The 19547-nt window shown below is 46.2% G+C and overlaps 1 protein-coding gene and 2 non-coding genes across 4 annotated transcripts; 2 read left to right on the top strand and 1 right to left on the bottom strand.

The window, feature by feature from the left end:
* Window positions 1-1115: 1115 nt before the first annotated feature.
* Window positions 1116-1188, top strand: TRNAK-UUU. The gene has a single exon. It is a non-coding gene; the product is annotated as a tRNA-Lys (tRNA).
* Window positions 1189-1439: 251 nt separating this feature from the next.
* Window positions 1440-1512, bottom strand: TRNAK-UUU. The gene has a single exon. It is a non-coding gene; the product is annotated as a tRNA-Lys (tRNA).
* A 339-nt stretch (window positions 1513-1851) lies between these two features.
* Window positions 1852-19330, top strand: MDM4 (MDM4 regulator of p53). Of its 2 annotated transcripts, none has more exons than XM_042833613.1 (11): window positions 1852-1984; window positions 7199-7305; window positions 9872-9946; window positions 11076-11209; window positions 11650-11699; window positions 13968-14029; window positions 14783-14879; window positions 16263-16423; window positions 16967-17101; window positions 17731-17811; window positions 18367-19330. In XM_042833613.1, exons 2-11 carry the CDS (start codon window positions 7231-7233, stop codon window positions 18919-18921), a joined length of 1425 nt encoding a protein of 474 aa, XP_042689547.1. In that variant the 5' UTR covers window positions 1852-1984; window positions 7199-7230; the 3' UTR covers window positions 18922-19330. The 2 variants fall into 2 exon arrangements, with proteins under 2 accessions (XP_042689547.1, XP_042689546.1); XM_042833612.1 differs by lacking the exon at window positions 1852-1984 and adding an exon at window positions 5553-5662.
* Window positions 19331-19547: the final 217 nt, after the last annotated feature.

Below are 19547 nucleotides of genomic sequence, written 5' to 3'. Positions count from 1 at the left end.
GCGGCGGCGGCGGAGGCGGCGGACAATGGGGCGCAGCGCGGCGCGGAGTGGCGCCATCTCCCGGAGATCCGCAGTATTGCACGGAGTGGGGCCGGGGGCGGCCCCAGCGGTGCGTTCAGCCCCAGGGATGGAGGGGATGCGAGGCTCGCACAGCACTCTTTCTCCCCCCGCCTCTTCCAGTCCAAAAGCACCGTCTCCATTGGGTGCGTGTCTGCAGAGAGGGGTGAGAGCACCCCGTAAGCCACGGTGGATGGGACTGAGAGTGGGAGGTGGGTGGTGGGTGGCCCGCAGTGTCCCCAGCAAAGGGATCAGAGCACACAGGAGCATCTGCACATGGTGGGTTGGTGTGAGAAGCATCGCGGCCGGAGCTGTGGTTTGGGTTTGCCGCTAATTGGCACTCACTGTCACTGCGTGTGGATTGGGGTTGGTGGTAGCACAGGGTGACTCTGGGCTCTGTTTCCTGGCAAATCTCAGTCGTGGAGTCATAGGGGTTGAATACCAGTCAGGCCAATCCCTCTTCTATCTCAGGTTCCCTAGAGTAGGAAATCCCAAGGATAAAGGAGGTTGTGTTGGCATTCTCTGTGCCATTTTGTGAGCGAAGCTGGGCCCTAATGGGGAAATCAAATTTTGCAAAACCGCACCCCCTGATGGCGTTTGTCACCCACCGCAGCGACACGCCACATACAGGGCTGCTGGAGGAATCCCTCTAACTGAACGTGCCCCACTATCCCCAGTCCTGGAGCGGATCATTTCCTGCACTTCTGTTCTTAGAGCTTTGCCTGATCCCATTTGGAACAGCATAGATTTCTCAAGGGCTGCCATTCCCACAGCAGCAGTGCCCTGTGTCGCCTTTGGGGCACAGAAGAGGTGCCGGGCTGCGGGGGCAGCACAGAGCATCGTCCCATACCCACCCTCAGAACCACCGCACCTGCAGCGGGAATCTGCTTCGATTTATTGTCCTGAATGCAAGGAGGTGAGAGCGGTGGGGACAAGATGGGGGTGCAAAATGACAGCAGGGGTTTGGGGTGCAGGGAACAGAATGATGCACAGAAATTAAACACATAGCGGTGCGTCATGTAGGGCCGTATGGATACATAGGAGAGCACTTTCTAAGAGCCCGGATAGCTCAGTCGGTAGAGCATCAGACTTTTAATCTGAGGGTCCAGGGTTCAAGTCCCTGTTCGGGCGTGTCAGTTTTTGCTTTTGTCCGCCAGATTTGGTTTGTTTCCTTTCCAGTTTTTCTTTTTTTTTTTTTTCCTTTGCTGCTAACGGGGGGCAGCCGAGACTCCAGCAGTGGACGTTGCCGCTCCTACCCCAATTTTTAAAAGTATTTTGAGGAGACAAATGGCCAGGAGAGCTTCTTGGAGGTTGTGGAATAAAAATAAATCTAAAAAATCAGAAAAGGAAACGAAAAAAATGAAACGCGCGAGAAAATTATTCGCCCGAACAGGGACTTGAACCCTGGACCCTCAGATTAAAAGTCTGATGCTCTACCGACTGAGCTATCCGGGCTCTGGAAACGCAGTTTTGACGCCACTCCTATCAGCGTACTACCGAGTGAACGCAGCGCTGTGCTGTACCACGGGAGGAGCAGGGGGGCTCGCAGGGGGCTGGGGGCTCACATGCAGAGCTCTTAGCGGCTCTGGGTGGCACATCAGTTCAGGGAGCGGGGTAAGAGGAGGAACTGGGGTTACACGGCGCACAGCGGGACACGAGGTCAGCCCAACAGCGCGGTCCTCCAGGGCGGTCTTCCACAGCAGGGAGCGGGCGCGGATTCCGTCCACTCTAGCAGAGCATTTCCGGTATGCTCCATGATACGGCCGCGCCGTGCCGGGCGCCGCACGGAAGCCACCCCGCAGCCATGTTGGCTCCGAGGGGAAGTGGCGGCCGAGGCCCCGCTAAGATGGAGGGGCGCAGCCCGCGGGGGGTGTAGGGGGGTTTCCCCCTAGCCCGGGCCACCTGGGGCCCATGGAGCAGCTGTAGGGTGAGCTTCGCCGCTGCCAGCACCGGGGGAGGCCGCGGGGTCTGAGAGGGTGCGGGGAAACGGAGAGCGAGGCCTGGAGTGGGTGGGCGGCCTCTGTGGGGGGGCGGGAGCCGCAGGCCGGGCCGTTGGCCGCTGGGGGCAGAGCTGCGTTCCCCACGTGGTGCCCGGAGAGGAAATGAAGTTTCCAAACTTCAGCGTCGTTCTGATCGCGTGTTGTGCTGAAGGCTGGAAGGGTCCTCCTGCTGGCTGACAGCTGACGTGAGCTCACAGCGAGCTCGAGCCTTCTGCTGCAGCTGTGAAGGGAGATGTGAGAAATGCTGCTCTGTGGTGCACCTCTGCGTTGTTGCTCGCGTTTTCCTCTCTAAGCTCTCTCATAGCTCGCGGTTATCTGTGACTTTGGTCCTTTAGCAGCACGGTTGGCATCTCAGAGGAGTGTGTGGCAGCCTGGCTACAAGGGGAGGAGGCTGGGACTGCTTGTACCGTCCTTCACATCATGAAGCCTTCACATCATTAGCCTCAAGCCGTACCATGCTTTTCCAGGGCCAAAGCCTTCAGCAGTGTAACTGTTGAAGCAGTGGTTCTAGGAGCTGTATTAACAAGAGAGAAGTGTTTCCAGAGAGAGCGAATAACTCAAAGAGCAGATGAGCGATGTTTTGCAATTATTACACAAGATGGACTTTAGATGAGCCCTATTTTTAGGGTAGTCAGCCCTGGCTTGCAGCCAGAAGGGCTGCAGGTCACTTGGTTAAAAGCAAGGGTGAAAAACTGGGTCTTGGGTTTGATGGCAGCAGAGTTTAATAGATGCAAATGATAAAATATGTTGGAGAAAGGGTGACAAGACTGGCCAATGAAACAGTGTTGTTAAAGGTTACACTTATATCTGCTTTGGTGTTTGTTTATGCCACGCTGCCCAGCAGCTCTGTGTCACAGCAATGCTCCAAGCAGGGTGCTGGGGCTGCTGCTGCTGCCAGGTGGGTCTGGAAGGTCACCCAGCTCTGCCCTGCATTGCACTTAGCACTGGGAGACTGGGTGGTAAACGCTGATGGAAAGAGGTTGCAGTTTATTCACTGAGTGCTCGTGTCTTCAGGGCTGTGTTGAGGGCTGTGTGTGGCAAACAGACTTGCAGTGAATGCTTATGTGTTTAGTAACTCTTTTATAGGAGTATTACAAAAGCCCCTGGATGTTCAGCTCTGTGCAAGCTCCTCAGGCAAACATATGCAGCTAGAAGATAGGATTAAATTAAGGGCTTTTCACTGCTGCAAGAAAAACAGGTTTAGGTGATTAGCTTCAGTTTTGCTTATATTCTGAAGTGCTTAACAGTGTATCTGTGCTGTGACAGGAACTCTTAGCATAGTGATGTCAGGGTATTCTATAGCCACTATCTGGTGCAGGAGAAGCTTTTTTAATTATCTGGCTTGCTTCATCTTTGTGTTAAAATAGTGATATTGATTTGATGCCCCCTTAAAGCACTATTTGAGAAAAGTAGCCTAGGAAGAAGAAACGAATACAATGTAATATGGTAAAATGGAGGTTAATGGAAACAGTGTGTGCAGTGGGGTAGAGCTGCTGCAGGGTTCCAGGCATCACCAGTGACAAAGCTGTCAGCAGCAGCTGATTTAGGGAGATTTGCAGAGCCATTTGCCAGCATTCATTTTTAATTGAAACAGTCAGTTTTGTTTTTCCTCCTCTTTAACTGGTTTTGTAATGAAATAGCATTGCATAACATTTGTACTTGATAACTGCTCACGTTCATCAAAGGTTGGGGTATTTTGGTGGGCTGTGGGCAGATCTTAAGGTGAGAGCACACAATGAAGGTGCGACATCTCAGCAATGAAACTCTTATTAGGGGAAATTCAGGCTTTGTTGTTGTTGCTGGATTTGGATTGTAGTCCAGAGCAGTTTCCAAAAAGGACATTTTGAAGCTGGTGTTTCAAGTGAACGTTAAAAATAGTAGCCCTGCCTTTAGCTACCAGAAGTAATGCATTAAGGGAGTTCTCCATTGTGAAACTGAGCGTTTCTCTGGATGCTTTTCCTAATTGAATGCAAGCCAATATCAAAGCAATGAGCCAGAGCCCCCCAGCACTGCACTCAGGAAGACAAATACCTGCAAAAAGGCACTGCAAAGTTGATGTTGCACTCTTGATGTTTCCTTGGGCGATGCCTTGCAGCTCTCCCAGAGGAGATGGGTGGACTGGATGGGAGCTCAGCGATGCAATCAGGTTCAATGTGTGGTGCAAAGAAAAGCAGCAGCAATGGGCTAAAGATGGGCAGGGTGTGTTTTACAAGGAGCAGTAAAGCTCTTTTTAGCCAGCTGGCTGGTAGGTGGGCAGGCATGAAAACTCACTGATAGGAGCAAACCTAATTGACTGTGACTCAGTTGTCAGATTAGTGCTTGCTTGGACTCTTCTCTCTGCAGTTTCTCTATATGTGATAGTGAACACGTGGTGAGTTTATTCTGTTTTTGTAGAAGTTGTGCTTTATTTGAAAGCAGGAAGAAGGGTGGTAACTGGGAACAAGAATTCAAAGTCAGGCATTAGCCCAGTGTTGAAATGAGCTATGACTGAGGCTGCAGATCCACCAGGCAGCATCATGTCTTCTTTATGCTCCTTGCTGCTCTTTTGACTTTGCAGTAGATAGAAACTGCATTATTGCTTGACAGACTTAAAGCAAACCAAAATAGAATTAGAGCTTCAACTTTACAGGCAGTGCCAAGAAACATCCATGCACCCAAAGCCTGCACCCACCTGTGGGTCTCTTAGTTAAGCTCTTTGTCTCAAGCTTTGCTTTGTGTGAGCATCAAATAAGCTGTGATCTCATGGGGTCCTGATCTCCTTCAGGAACTTTTACTCACAAAATGGGCAGGCAGCTTGTTCCTGTAGTGTGCATGACCATATAAAGCGTTCAGATGGGAAAAAAACCACCCGTTACTTCATGACTACTTTGTGATTCATGATTTGTTCCAAGGCTTTGGTCTGTGGGGACCAGCGTCTGTTACACATGTGGCTCTGAAGCCGTAGAGGAGAACAACGTTAAGTTCACTGCTACTTTGTTGTCTACAAACTTGTCTGGACGCCTTCAGCATCGTGGGGTAAATATGTGGCATGTAAGAAATGGATTCAGCTGGAGGGGAGGTTGTGGAGGAGCTGGCGATGTTTCTTTCTGGCCAGCCCCAGCAGGGGAGGCAGTGAGGTTTTCTGTCCTGACGGTGCTGGGCAAAGCAACTGGTGGCTGCTTCCATCATTCTTGTGGGTATCTGCAGCCTGGGCATGTCTTAGAGCTTGCATGCTCATTTAGCTTAATTAAAAGAAAGCTGCTACTACAAGTCAGTGCTAAGTATCAAGCTTACTAAAAAATACAGTTTGCCTGTGAAGTCTGGAGGCAAGATGATGACTTGTCTGCCTTCCTCATACAGGCAGTACTGAAGCAGTTAAAACTTGAAGACAGTAACTGAGGTGTAACCTGGAGGAGCAGAATCTCTTTCCAGGAATGCAGGGTGGAGGGGAAACCCGCCGTTCTCTCCTCTTTTGCCTGCTTTTCACACCTCCTGCAGCTGCCACCCAAAGCTGATGCATTTAGCTGCAGCTGGCAGGGAGCTCAGCCAGGCTCTTGCAGAGTGCTCACAGCTCTCGCCAGGAGCAGAGGCACAGGGGGGACTTGGAGCAGGGAAGTTCAAGGCTGGTGAGTGGAGCTGCAGTTCAAAGTGCAGCATAATGGGTTCTGTGGGTGGCTTGTGTTGCAGCACGTGTGGCATCATGGAGTGGGGAGAAATGTAAGGCTGGCAGTGGTTTTAGGTATTAAGTCACTTAAGTTATACCTAGATGTGGTGACTCCCAGCATTATGTGCCCAGCTTGGATTTGAGATGCATTAATCACGCTTTATTTAGAGATGCTTGATCTTTAGGGATGATTTTGTTCCTGGCAGTGCTTTATTTCTGAGAAATGCAATGGTGTGAGGAATAGCAGCAGCCTTTTGCAAGGTCACAGCGTCTCTCAGTAGATGGGCAATGGCAGATGGGCAGTATCCTGAGTGTGTCACTCTGGATATTGACTTGAGAATGCTTTAAAACATTTTGCTTGTTGAAGTGTTAGCTCTGCCTGCTAGGTGGGTGTTTGGTCTGTTTTGTCATCCACCATCCTAAAGGCAACATTTCAGTTTGTGTAGGCAAGTTCAGGAGCCAGGCTTTGCTATTTAGTTCATCTCTTGCTCTGCCAGAATGTCAGCAAGAGTCAGCTATAGGATTTGTTTTATTAATGCCTTAAGGAGAAAGCAACCAGATCAACATTGCAATGGAGAATTCATTGTAAGAACAGCATTGGCGCTGGGTCGGTGCATGCTCTAGAGCTGAGGTGATGCTGTGTGAGAAGAAGAGGTCAGGACTTCAGCTCTTTCTCTAGCAGGTTCAATTTCCTTTCATTCAGTAGGTGGTTAATTTACACTGTCCTTTCTCTTTAAATATAGAGAAGGTTTTGAACCTGCTTTGCATGGGGCAGATTGTACTGGGCTGTGCTGAGAGTCTGAGTCATTACCAATCATTGTGCTTATGAAGCTGGGCTCTCTGGGTGGATACTGAAACTGATAGGGCCTGACACATTCAAATAGCTGCAGGACTTCCCCTTTTGTTCCTTTCCAAGAAGGGATCACTTCACCTGCTCAGCCAGTAATGCTGTTAAGCTTGTTCATTTATAGCCTACATCTGGTCATTTGGGGTGAAGGCTGCAGCAGCTTGAACAGATTTTCTCTTGAAAAAGCAGGTGGGGAACGTGCTGATCACTGCCATCAGTGCTGGCTGCTGGGGGGGTTATTCTCCTGTAAAGATTTCCCTTGGGGTTATTGTGACTCAGCTTCTGCTTTCTCCCCCTGTGACTCCAGGGCCTCAGCACGTTAAGAATTTGCTGATGGTGTGGTGCAGAGCTGCAGTTTGCCCCCAGCTGGCAGATCCAGGTTCCTCACCCAGCCACCCTGCATCCTCAGTGCCACAGCAGCCCCAATGCCTGCAGAGCTGGCCCAGCTCCCCCCCAGCTGTTGGTTGGGCACTGAGGCAGCTCTGTTTTAAAAGAGCAGCTGTGGGGGCACAGCAACATGATCATCATTTTAGATATGCGTGCAGGGCTATTTTTAAACACTGACTTCCTGAAACTTCTAAGAAGTGGAAGTGGTTAAACTCAAGACCAGGTTTCTTGGCTTAACTGGTACGTGAAACTTCTCATTTACAGGTTTGTACCATAAACAGCTCATCACTGCCACAATGACATCTTCAAGCTCTGCCCAGCATCCAGCAGCTGAGAACGCCTGCAGAATCACCCTTGGACAAGCTAACCAGGTAATTATCTCCCCCACTTATCTTCATTGCTTTCTCCTCACTAAAGCTTCCACTTCTTCCATTAAATCAAAACTCTCTAATGACATTTAGGTAGGAAGAATTTAGCATGATGGAATAGGGCTTTTATCCTGAAGACTTCTGTTAGCTTTCAGCAGATCAGAGATTTATGAGTGTTTTAAAGGGAATAGAAGGGGAGAAAGCAGATAAATTGGGCCATAGAAGAAATTGCATAATGCACGTTTTTGTATTGGAGCTATACTTGAAGAAATCCATATGCAGCATTGCTCCTAATGCTAGACGACTTGTGACAGCTGCATTGAAGCATTATGGCTTTGTATGTTAAACTTTGTTCAGTCAGTACCGCATCCCCACGGCTCGTTTTGAGGTCAGCACTGAACATACAGCACTCGTGTCACTGCCTCTTCTTAGGGTGTCCCTGGAAGAAGCAGTTGCAAGCCAAGGGCGACGTGGCAGGCGTGTGGTTTGGCTGTGACACAGCATGCTGACAGCCAGTCGAAGAGGAAACACGCTGCAAAGAGTGGCTAGAGAAACCTGATCTAAAATCAACTATTTCCCTTCCAGATCCACTTCACTTGTGCAGGGCATCTCCAAAATATGAAGGGAATGGGCAGGAGCGAAAGTAAACGGATGGCGTGTTAAAGATCCTCCCATTGGAGGCAATTCCTGAAGCGTTGAAATGCAGCCAAGCCCTGTGCAGTTTATGTATCTGCTTATTTATTCAAAGCACTTTGCTTGAAAAAAGCACATAAATAGGCTCTGATATTGTTGTGAAAATATTGATGGCCAACAGTTTCCGAACTAACAGTTCTGTTTTGGCTGCACTGTAACAGCTGAGGGCTCATTTTGCATGGATCAAGCTAACTAGGTTGCTTCTTTAATCAAAAGGAGATGCATGAGCAGTTATTTCAAAATCTATTTGAGAGTGGTCATTAGAGAAATGAATGAGTGCAAATACATAATTTATCTTATTGAAAACCGTATGCTGATACAAGCAATTGCTGTGTTGTGCTCAGCTTTTTCCAAGTAAACATGCTGGTTTTGGGAAAGAACAACTCGTGTCCAGCCACAAGCCTCTGTCTGAGCTTGAAAATATATCTAACAGTCACAGTAATGGGAGAACAGGGAGACCAGCTATGCTTGCAGTAGGGAATAATTTTTTATGGCACTTAAACAGTGGAACAAAAGCCTTGCAAATATGCTGCCCAATAGCTGAGTGACAAATTACACTTGTGACAAGCAGCTAAAACTTGTGAAAACAGTGCTGCAGCTAAATCTGGTTGTTGAGGAAATACAGGGTTGCAAGGGAAGGAAATAAGTATTGCAGCTGCATTTATATAGGCAGAAAGGAGAGGTGTGTATGAGGCCCAGGTGAACCCATTTGACTGGGAGGTGAAGGTCTTCACCTGCACAGATTGCATGCCTTGAGAGCCTTGTCAAAGCATAAAGGAGCCAGCAGTAAATGTTGTGTGCTAAGAACTGGGTGTTTTTTCCAGTGACAGATTGAAATATCTTGCTGTTTTAGCACCTGAGAGACAAAGAAGGAGGGCAGGAAGCGATGCAGAGTGGGAGATGTGTACATTAGCACACAATATTGTGCACCATTCTGTAGCATTCAGCTTCCTGGCAGAGCAGCGTGGGCTTTCTGACATCTTTCAGGAGGGTGAGGCTCTCCTACGAATGATTAAAATCCTTGTGGAGCACACAGAGTGGAGGGGGAAGCAGCTATTTAAAACACACTGTAGTTTTATATAGCATCTGTCTCATGTGCTACTCAAAGCTGCTTGGGAGTGTGGGTGAAACCTCAAGGGGTTGTGGTGCAGTTGCATTGTTCCCAGGGTGCTTTACACATTACCTAGTAAAGGTTTTGTTTATTGACTGAAATCTACAGAAAGCACAGATTCTGATCCTTGGTGTTAATTAATCACACGTTGTCTTTGACGTAGTCTTATTACTAGGTGCCTCTTCATGGATCCTAATAAATACATCCCTCCTGAGGTCTGTACAGAGCATGTTCAGTCTGTTCTCTGCACTACTCGAGGGCAATCAGCCTTGCTGAACTTATGTTTCAGTATATGGGGTGTCCCATGGTTGCTCCTGAGTACATGACTGTGTTTGATCAGTCACTGCCCAGGCCTCCATACCAAGGGCCTGAGTTTCCTATCTTTCCTCACATGATGGATGACATCAAAGTTAATTGGGCCATGTGAGTGATTAAAGCCTTTGGATCTGTCTGCCCAAGTTCCTTTATTTTTTTTTTGCCTTGCACCTGAGTCACAGTGATGGTGCTGATTTTCAGACCTTTTAGCTTCTCTTCAAGCATTGGACCATGCAGATTACTTGTTAAAGAGTATCAGCTCTCAGCAGGTTAGCCTAAGGCAAGCCATGTTTCCCTATGACCTCCATCTCGTAGCACAGTTGTCTCTGCACAGCGTGGTGGCCTCAGGCAGCTGGAGCAACTGAGATCTGCAGGCATGCATGCTGGGCTCACATTCTTTCTCTCATTGCTTCTCATCCTTCAAACAAAAATCTGTGCTTTGTGTTTCAGGTGCGACCCAAACTCCCTCTTTTGAAGATTCTGCAGGCTGCAGGTGCCCAAGGTGAAACCTTCACCCTGAAGGAGGTGGGCTCAGTTTCTAAGCACTGAAAGTGTGCCTGTCCTGTGTGCCTCTGCTTGGTGGATGGTTGTTTGGTTTTGTTTTTTGGAAGGATTTGGGACTGGCTCTCGATTCTCCTGTACTTGGAGGCCCTACCTGCAGAACAGGGATTCTGTACCCATGGGGCTGTTGGGATTTAATTGGTGGTTAATTGTCAGGAACCTTTGAAAGAACTGAGAAAGGAGGAAGAAATATAATCAGAAACTGCTTTGGATAAAGAAAAGATGGAATAAATAGTCTCCTGCCTGAGAGAGAGTAGGAGATGCTGTTCAATTGTCTTACTTGGTGCATGAGAGCCTTAAAAATTGGATGCTAGTTGATACTTTTAAGTTCCTTTTGAACTTGCTTGTCAGCTAAACCTGAGAGACCCTGCAAATTCATTTATTTTTAGATTTAAAATGCAATATGTGTACAAGATTAGAAAAATGACACTGGCTGTGATTTACAAGAGTAGCCTGTCTGGAAAGAATTAAATGCAGTGGTTTTTCATTATGAATGTGTCAGATATTCCCGCAGAGCTCTGTGACTTATTTTAAACACTTATGCATTTAAATAACTTGTTTAGCTTCCACAAAGTTTTGCAAAAACAAATTGAATGCTTTAAATGGGGGCAGTTCAGTATTAAATGCAGGTTGCTTGTACAGATTAACATTTTAACTCAGCTCGGTCAGTTTTTCTGCAGCAATTGGGGTGCTGTTAACATCATTTTGGTGGCGTTTGCTATCATTCAGGAGGGTCACTTTGGTGGGTAATGGGGGTGGAACTTGGCCTGTGTTGGGCTAAACACACTTTTTCTCCTCTTGTCCTCCTCACTGTAGCTGGCATTTCTTTTTAAATTGGAGTAGCAGGGGGAACTTGTCTTAGTTTTCTGTCCTGTTGGTTGCAAGCCTTAAGCAATGTGGTAAAGCTTCCTTGTTTGAGACACTGGTGGGTGGCAGAAATGCAGAACAAGCAGATGCTGTTCAGCTTACAGTGAGTAGGAAGCAAATACCATAAACTATAACATATACCATAACATATACCATAAACTAACAAATTTCCAGAGTCTTTGGTTTCAGCTGCAGATGTGGCTAATGAGATGTTACAATTCCACAGGTTATGCATTACCTAGGACAGTATATCATGGTGAGGCAGCTGTATGACAAAAGGCAGCAACACATGGTGTATTGTGGAGGAGATCAGCTGGGAGAACTGCTGGGGCTGGAGAGCTTCTCCGTAAAAGATCCAAGGTAAGAAAAAGTAACCTTTAGCACACGCTGTATGGTGGAGATTGCTGAGTGAGAGACCCTTGGTGACACTGTTCCTATGTGCAGTCACATAAATCTCCATGAGTGCCAAGTGCCCAGCTCTGTGGCTTTTTGCTAATGCACTTGACAAGTTTGAGTTTAGCTCTTGTTTTGAAGAGCTGGTTCTGAATGGTCCAGACAGCAACCTGGTGGAGGTGACATCTTCCCTTTTATTTCTGCATCTTCTCAGCCAACTGGTCTCAGGTTCATGCTAAAATCTGCATCCCTCAGGTATGTTCTGAACCAGATTCAGGAGTGGAGAAAATGCACTGCAGATCCCAGCATCTCTATGGGGATAATAAATGAGAATTTCTGTCACCAATTTGACAGGGTAATGCTGTTTGCTGCTGTGATTATATTCACCACCTCCTTCTTTTCCACAGCCCAGTCTATGACATGTTGAAACGGAACCTTACTTCTGCTGCCATGACAGGTAGGTTTTTCACAGTATGGGCAAGTATATTCAATAAAGTGTTGATGTAACTTGGGTAAGTAATGATATTCAGAGAAGAGAAATGTTTCTGAAGTTGGAACAAACTGCTGATGAAGGCTTTGACAAGAGTCACTTTGAGTGTGTTCTGTTTGTGTGTGTGCAGCATCAGTAGTTGTGGTATGAAATCAATCAGCTGGTTGAGTAAAACAGCTGCTTTTAACCAGTGGCCAAACCTCAAAGCAGCAGATAAAATATTGTGGATACCCAAATCAACATAGCTGAAGCATCTCATCCCAATTTTTATTGATTGCTCACTCTTTTGTCAGTTTTGTGACAGTCTGTGACTTCTCTCTCTTGCCTCGTTTTATACTTTAATAGTCTTGAGAGTGAGCTGTAAAGAATGCTGGAAGCCTAACCTAGTTCTGCAAGCCAAAGAGGGCTGGACTTTACTCAAATCCTGGATGTTTAAAGGCTACAGTTCTTAGGCTTGTGAGGCATACAATCTATTACATCAGTTTATTCTGAAGTTAATCTCAGGTGATGGCTCCCATAGTAAACTCATCACCTTCGGGTGCCAATTAATTAACTTATTGAAGCCACAGGTTTGCAGATCAGGAGTCAGCTGTAGCAGGAAGGTTGTGAAGTCTCATGTTTTGCTTTCCAGGCTCTCTAAGCAGATAATGTGGGCTTAGTTCTTTGTAAGTGCTTAGTCTGTTTTTGCACACACGTGTTGAAGCAAATGCAGAGCTTGAGGAGACATGGCCCTGAACTGTTGATGTCTGTTTTGAGCCATGTATTGGTGCCTGTGGGGTCCACCTCCTTTCCTTTCTATTTAGAACCTTCCTAAGCAGACTGATCTAAAGGCTTAGCTGCAGAATAACTGTGTGAGTGCAGTTTCCTTTGCTGCTAGTTCCTTGGCCTTTTACCTGTAAGCAGTGTATGAAGAGCAAAGGATCCCAACGAAACACTCTCCTCTGCTACCCTGTTCCCTCCTACTTGGTGTGTGCATGTGGCTGTGCACGTGTGGCTGGGTGTGCGTGTGTTGTCCAGTCGTGCTGTAACTATTGCCAAACCTGCCAAAGGAAGTGCAGTTCCTTTGGTGTGATGATCATTTGGTTTAACCACCATGTGTGCGTGTGTATCTGTGTGACTATGATGCGAAACAAGCTTGGCAGACCAGGCCAACTACGTAGGCAGGATGACTCTTGGTATTGTTCTTCCCTCTGTTGCAACAGAAGTAGCTGAAAGTGCTGTAGGGCTTAAAGAGGCCATCATGTTTTATATTAGCAGCTTGTATTCACTTGCCAAACCAGTACTCATCAGAACATCACTTTTGCAGATTATCCTGCCCACTTCTTCCAAGTAGGCTTGTAGGAAGAGCAGTGACTGCAGTACATCTTGTTAATAAAGATTAAGCTCTGACACAGTGCTCTTCATCAGGTGCTAGCCTTACTTGGCTAACTGTCACTTTTAACGTGAATCACATGAGGGGTATGTAGGAATGCTGCCTCACTTCAAAGACATTTTGTGTTCAGTTCCTCATATATATATTAGCTTTGAATAAGGAAGCCTTCCAGTGCATGCAGTGTTTAGGACTAGTACATATCATGCAGTGTTAGAAGGGCAGTGCTTCTCTTCTAATGCCACAGTGGAGATAAAGCAGTGATGGATGAGCCAGCTGGCTTCTTTTTTCCTGCAGGTGTGAAATCCTTAATGGCCACTAAGAAGTTGTGTGGTGATGAAAGCAAACAAAAAACGTGAACAAATCAGTGCACAGAGCCACATCATTTTGTGGTCCTGTGTGTTATCACTTCATGGTCCACTTTTCTACCTACAAGGTGCAGTTTTCGGTGCCATGACTCAGTGCAAATCAGATTGTTCGTGCCTCCCTAGCATTCTGCAGGGAATTTCTCTGCTAAACTGAAATGGGAGAAAGCAGGAGACATCCTCTCACCTTTTCAGAGAGTAGATTTCCTAAATGCAGCTCTTCTGTTATGTAGAAAGACTCTGTAGACTGTTATTGCTATTTAGTTAGGCTGGCCTTTAAGATTTCCTCCATGTGTGCCTAGCAAAGCCTGGGGAGTGCCATAGAGCAATGCTTCTCTAGGAAGTGGCCATCACTCTAAGGAAGAAAGGGCTCTGCTTTCCTAAAGGATTGCCTAGAGGTCTGCCAAGCCTGGGTCGTTGGTTGCTTGCTGAAGACCCTCTGTGTTGTGAGAATGGTTATTACCAGGGAAGGTTTTTTCTTTTGTTTTACCTGCTATCTAGATGCTGCACAGAATCTCGCAAAGGATCAGAGCGTCGATAAGCCAAGCCAAGACCAGCTGAAGGTAAACCCACTGCGTGGTGGTTTCTTTTGTTGTACAGAGTGCCCCTTCTCTGTACCTGTGCATGGTGGACTGCCAGAACTTTGTGCTGCTTGGCTGCCAGGTTCTCACCTTCCTGAAAAGTTCTTGGAGTCCACACAGCAGGGACAGAGCGACCCTTCTCTGTTCTCACCATAACAGAGTGCCAGTCTCTGAGCGCGTTTCTCTGGGGTGTAGCACTTCTAGTCCTCAGTTCCTCCAGCCTGCTCTGTCTTTTCATGTCTTTCCCCTTTTCCCACGTTTCCTCTCTGAGTAGGAATTGCCAAATCATTCAGCATTCTAAAAAGCGTGAACGAGTTTTGTGTTTAGGAGGATTGTTCTCAGAAGCTTTCAGATGGAATCTGAAACCTAGGAAAAATCTTTGCACGTTCTAATTTATCTCAGGTGTGTTTTGGGATTAAGGTTAAGCTGATCTGGGGGTTGTCTGTTCAGACTGGGGGCCAGAGAACCACAGTTTTACTGCATTTAAGATGGCAACTTTTGGACTTTTTGCCAGTCTTAAGATTTTTCCTGGGTTGCAAGTGTGTTGTTTGTGCTGATTACAGATGCATTAGTGTTCCTAGAGGGTTAACAGTGTGTAGCTTTTGTTCAGAAACCTCTATTTATCTTCTTACCTTTTTGGCGTTGTACTGCAGCTGGTGACTCAGAATGGAAGTGCTACATCCCCTTGTCTCTATAAGCTCTGGTGGGCTAACATCTGCTTTTTCCTTCATGCAGTTTAGCCCAAAGGAAGGTTCTGACACTGTCATCATGGAGGATGAAAGCAATGCATCTGCTGTGTCTACCTCAGAGCACAAATGTGAGAATTATGAAGGTGAGTGCCAGCTTTTCCATGGTAACAGGCTGTACAAGCACTTCTGCTCCTTCTCCAGCATGGCACGTTGAGCTTTGTATCAGGAAACAGCTGGAGGAGGGTGTTGGGAGGCTAATAAAAACCTGTTGTGGAATATAGTCTTTAAAGCTCATCATTTTATGGCAAAGATTGAGAGAAGTGCAAATGTCTGCCAAGTGTACTTCATGATAGGCATGTTTTCTAGCTTAGATACTTCGTCTCAAAAATAAACACTGAGTAAATTGGCAGGTTAAGCCCCCAAAGCACAACTGTCACTAACCAGTGCCATCAAAAATCTTGCAGACCTTGCTGAAGGGTATTGTAAATGCTGAAATTAGACTTGTATCTGTTTATCTTCCCAAGGGACCCTCTCTTCTGATTACACAGAACGCAGCCTGAGCTGTCTGCAGTCATTACCTGCAAACCAATCAGGAGTATAAGTAACAATGGGTATTTTTTTTCTATCCACCTGAAGTGTCATACAGCTCCTTCATGTTTAGACAATTCCTTTGTTTTAATGCCTGGAGTTTTCTTGCTGGTTCAGTCATGGATTTCTGATGTTATGGAAACAGTTTTCCTGTTTTTTCCACCTTCTGCTCACAGATTGTTCTCACATCAAGGAACTTATTTTGTAAAAACAGACCATCTTTGCAATGTGTGGGTATTTCTGGATAAAGTGAGAGCAGTAAATATTTTCTTGGCTGCATGTGCAGAGGAGGTAGAAGCAGTCCTTGTTGGTGCCTTTGAAGCTCTCAGCAGTGAGGAGGGTTTGTTTCAAGGTTATCTTGAAACTTAGACCTCTGAGTTGAGGATTGGAGGCTAAACTGCATGTGCTGATAAGGAGACTGAAGCAGGGAGTTATAGAGGATAGATTTTTACCTTTCCATTTGCTGATTTGACCCTGGTTTGGGAATTCAGGAGCTCCCATCATTTGAAATTTGAACAACATTCAAACCGGTTCTTTCTACATCTCAAGCACTGCAAGAAATCAATCTACTCAGTGTTGTTTTGGGTAGAGTTCTGAAGGGAGGATTCGTGTTTGTGTATTCCTTCTTAAAAAGGTGGTAACACTAAACAGAAAACACGTGCAGTTATAGACAGTTGGGAGCTCTGGGATGCTGCTTTGACCTCTTGGCTGTGTGCTGACTGTTATGCCAGATTCACTCGGGTTGATGCACCGGTGCAGTTGTGTGGCAGATCTAACATCTCAGTACACTCTCACAAACTTCAAAGCTCCTAGCAGTAACTCTGGTTGTAAGACAGTGGAAGAAAGGTTTCTCAAATCAGATGGGGCCAAATTTGTCTCTGCTAGTCTCTTTGATGATGTAGGTGTGGCATGACTTAGATTCTACTTGGCTCTTACAGACAAAGACTTAATAGAAAACCTCTCTAAAAGCAAGAAGCCTAAACTGGACCTAGTGTTTGAGGAATGGGATGTAGCTGGTCTTCCATGGTGGTTTTTAGGCAACCTCAGAAGCAATTACAAGTCCAGAAGTAATGGATCAACAGATATTCAGACTAACCAGGTGTGTAGACATTTTAAAGAGGTGCACTGTATTCTCTTCCTCTCCTCTTTTGCTTTCCAAGTAAATAATATGTTATTGTCCTTTCTCGTCCCTTCCCGCTTCAGGATTTTCAGCCTCTCCCTTCTGTGTTCCAGTCCCAGCCTTTCACATCAGGTGGTTGGTTAACCTTTATAGTGTTCTGAAATTAACAAGGCACTCTGTTATCTGCAGGAGGCCCTTCTGCACTCCAGAGCTTTGATGGTATTGCAGTAGGTGCCCCTTCCCTGTGTTGAAAGTTGTTGCTCAGTGCAGATGTTGATACCGTGGTGCACAGCTGCTGTATGGCCAGCTTGCAAGGGCAATGAGCATCGTGCTGCTCACCACCAGGGGTGTCTTTGTGAGAGTAGAGCCCTGCCCCTTTCTCTCCTAGGCATGACTGGAGAAGCAGCCCAGGGCCTGGAAGGAAAAAGGGAGAGGCATTCCCTGTGCTGTGGCTGCAGTGCTGGTCCTCCTGCTGTTGATGCCCTGAGCTCTAAGTGGTCTCTTCTGTTACTTCTCCAACAGGATGTAGACACTGCCATTGTTTCAGATACTACTGATGATTTGTGGTTCCTCAACGAAAGTCCCTTGGATCAGACCAACACTGCAGTCAAAATGGAAACAGCTGACTGCGAGGAAGTGAAGGAAGGTGACAAAAAGGTACCTTTTCAAGCAGGCACCACGTGTGTGTGCCACCAGTTGGCCTGAATGAAGTGCAGAATCCTTTGTTTTTCCCCAGCCTTTCAGTGCTGTGTTAACATGTGAGGAGCTAAGTCTGTAGCCACCCAAATTTGTGTTAGAAAAGGCTGTCACCATTTCATACACAGAGTGATAGCTTTCCATCTAGTCAGTCTGGGTTTCGGTTTAAATGTGTGTATTTTCCAGGCACAAAATTAATTTAAAATTACTGGCCAATCTCAGGTTTTAATTAGGTTAGTCATAAGAGGAATTAATCAGATGTGTGTCAAAGCAATTCAGCTCATGATTCATGGAATTTAGTAGGAACACTCAAGTATTTGTGTCTGCGTTGGTGTAATTTCTTTTTTTCTGTGTGTGTGTGCATTAGAGAGAGAGATGAATTCATCACAGGAAAATCTGACTGTAAACCAGCTCAGTGCAAGTTATCAACAATATATGGAATAGATAAAGTACACAAAATGACTTTTCATTCACTTCTGTGAATTAATTCTCATGGTGATTTTATCATCACTTTCGTTTTGCTGTACAGTTAGGCACATCATAAGTACAGGTTGTTGCAGCTCTTCTGACAGCATTTCCACTTTTCCCAGGTGACTGAGGATGCATGTTTGCATGACTTTGAGGATTCCCAGTGTTTAAGCGACGACACAGATACAGAAGCTGCTTCTGAGGTAGGCATCCCTTGGGTCAGAGTTCCTTGCTTTGGAGTATGCTGCAGCCCTACCTGTATTTAGGAAAACTGCTCTCCCAGCTTCTACAGCTCCTTCTTGCAGTAGGAGAAGCATTAGAGTGTCCCTGGCATAGGGCAGCTGAGTCACAGCTCTTGCCCTTGCTTTCTGGGGTAACCAAGTAAGCTACTGTCAGTTGTGCACATTCAACAGATGCTGAATGATTATGGAGTCTGGAAAATGTACTCCTAGCTGATTGCAGGAGCTCTACTCTTGAGTTCAATAAACTGCACAGCTTGAGAACACTGTATTCTTCCACAGGCTGGGAGAAAGGAAGGACAAATTTAATGCTTAAGGAGAGACCTGCATTTTTAGAATGCAGAGTAGTAAAATTCTTCGGCTTTCTGAGGTGCTGATAATTGAATCGTGCATCTGCAAGCCTCAGTAGTAGCATCCTATCTTGATGAAGCTTTTTTGCTGCTTTTCCTTTGTTGAGGAGAAGAACTGTTAGCAAGAATGCACTAACTGCTGTTTTTGTCTGCCCCAATCATTCTTCAGGACTGCTGGCAATGCACCAAATGCAAGAAGTTTAACTCTCCAGGCAAACGGTACTGTTACCGCTGCTGGGCCTTGCGGAAGGACTGGTACTCAGATTGTCCCAAACTCACTCATTCTCTTTCTCTGTCCAACATTAATGCTATGCAAAATGAAAACAGTGATGAAGGGATCGATGTCCCGGATTGCCGAAGGACTGTTTCTGCTCCTGTTGGCCCACCTAAAGACTTGTGTGTGGTAGAAAACAAATCACACGTAGATCCCTGCGGCTCTATTGAGTCCTTGGATTTGGCACAAGAATGTGAAAGCAGGGACTCTGTGCTGCGTTTCACTGAGCGTAAAAAGGAGGAAGAAATACAGTCTTTAGAGAGTATAAAAAAGTTACTGAATCCTTGCTTCCTGTGCCATCACAGACCGCGAGATGGGAATATTGTCCATGGCAGGACTGCTCACCTTGTGGCCTGTTTCAAGTGTGCGAAGATGCTGAAGAAAAAGAGATCACCTTGCCCAGTGTGCAGGAAGGACATTGAGATGGTGATTAGAATCTTTATGGGGTAGTTGTGCCTCTTCAGGCCTTCTCTGCTGAAGGATAGCACACACATTTTCTTGCACTCTACACAAACCCTAACTTCAGAGCTCGGAGCATGAATACCAAAGACAATCAAGATTCCAAACTGACCAAGAACACAGAAGTCAACCCTGTGTGTCGTATCAAGCAGTGACATTTCTGCTGTGTGCTTAAATGAATGCCTGTTGGGAGTGGGGAGGGACCAGAGTGTTGGTATCGATGCCCTAGCTTTGAAATTATCCAAATCTTTTAAATTGAGTTCAGTAGTTTCAGAAGGCTTCTCTGTTCTGATAACTGATCCTTGCAGAAAGCAAGTTTTGGAGAGAGTTATGACTTTGGCTGTTGGAGTGTTCTCCAGGAAGTCAGATGCTGTGCAATGTCTTGTAAGGGGAGAGTGTGGTGTGGGTGGGTGGGAAGGATGGGAGGGGGGGGTAGGTGAAGAGGGTTGTGATTTTCATAAGCCATTTCTCCAAGGATCAGTTCTCATGAAGGCAGTGAGAAGTAAATAGGCAGGTTTCCAATCATCCCTTTTTTTCTTTTTTTCTTTTTTTTCTTTTTTTTTCTTAATGTGTGTTAGATAAAGTGAAAATCCTTTGCACCCAGACTTGAAATAAGT

This window comes from Centrocercus urophasianus, unplaced genomic scaffold (assembly GCF_019232065.1).
Source record: "Centrocercus urophasianus isolate 14NV4802_14NV808 unplaced genomic scaffold, USGS_Curo_1.0 seq_42, whole genome shotgun sequence".
Lineage (NCBI taxonomy): Eukaryota > Metazoa > Chordata > Aves > Galliformes > Phasianidae > Centrocercus > Centrocercus urophasianus.
The sequence above is the reverse complement of the archived record's forward strand: the minus strand, read 5'-3'. Positions and strand labels throughout refer to the sequence as shown.

What these genes read in the sequence shown, in the direction of transcription:
- MDM4 (XM_042833613.1), top strand. Translation starts at nt 7,231, where the DNA reads ATGACATCTTCAAGCTCTGCCCAGCATCCAGCAGCTGAGAACGCCTGC. An exon ending in CCCTTGGACAAGCTAACCAG is followed by an intron (nt 7,306 to 9,871) that starts GTAATTATCTCC and finishes TTTGTGTTTCAG; the next exon opens with GTGCGACCCAAACTCCCTCT. An exon ending in ATACAGAAGCTGCTTCTGAG is followed by an intron (nt 17,812 to 18,366) that starts GTAGGCATCCCT and finishes ATCATTCTTCAG; the next exon opens with GACTGCTGGCAATGCACCAA.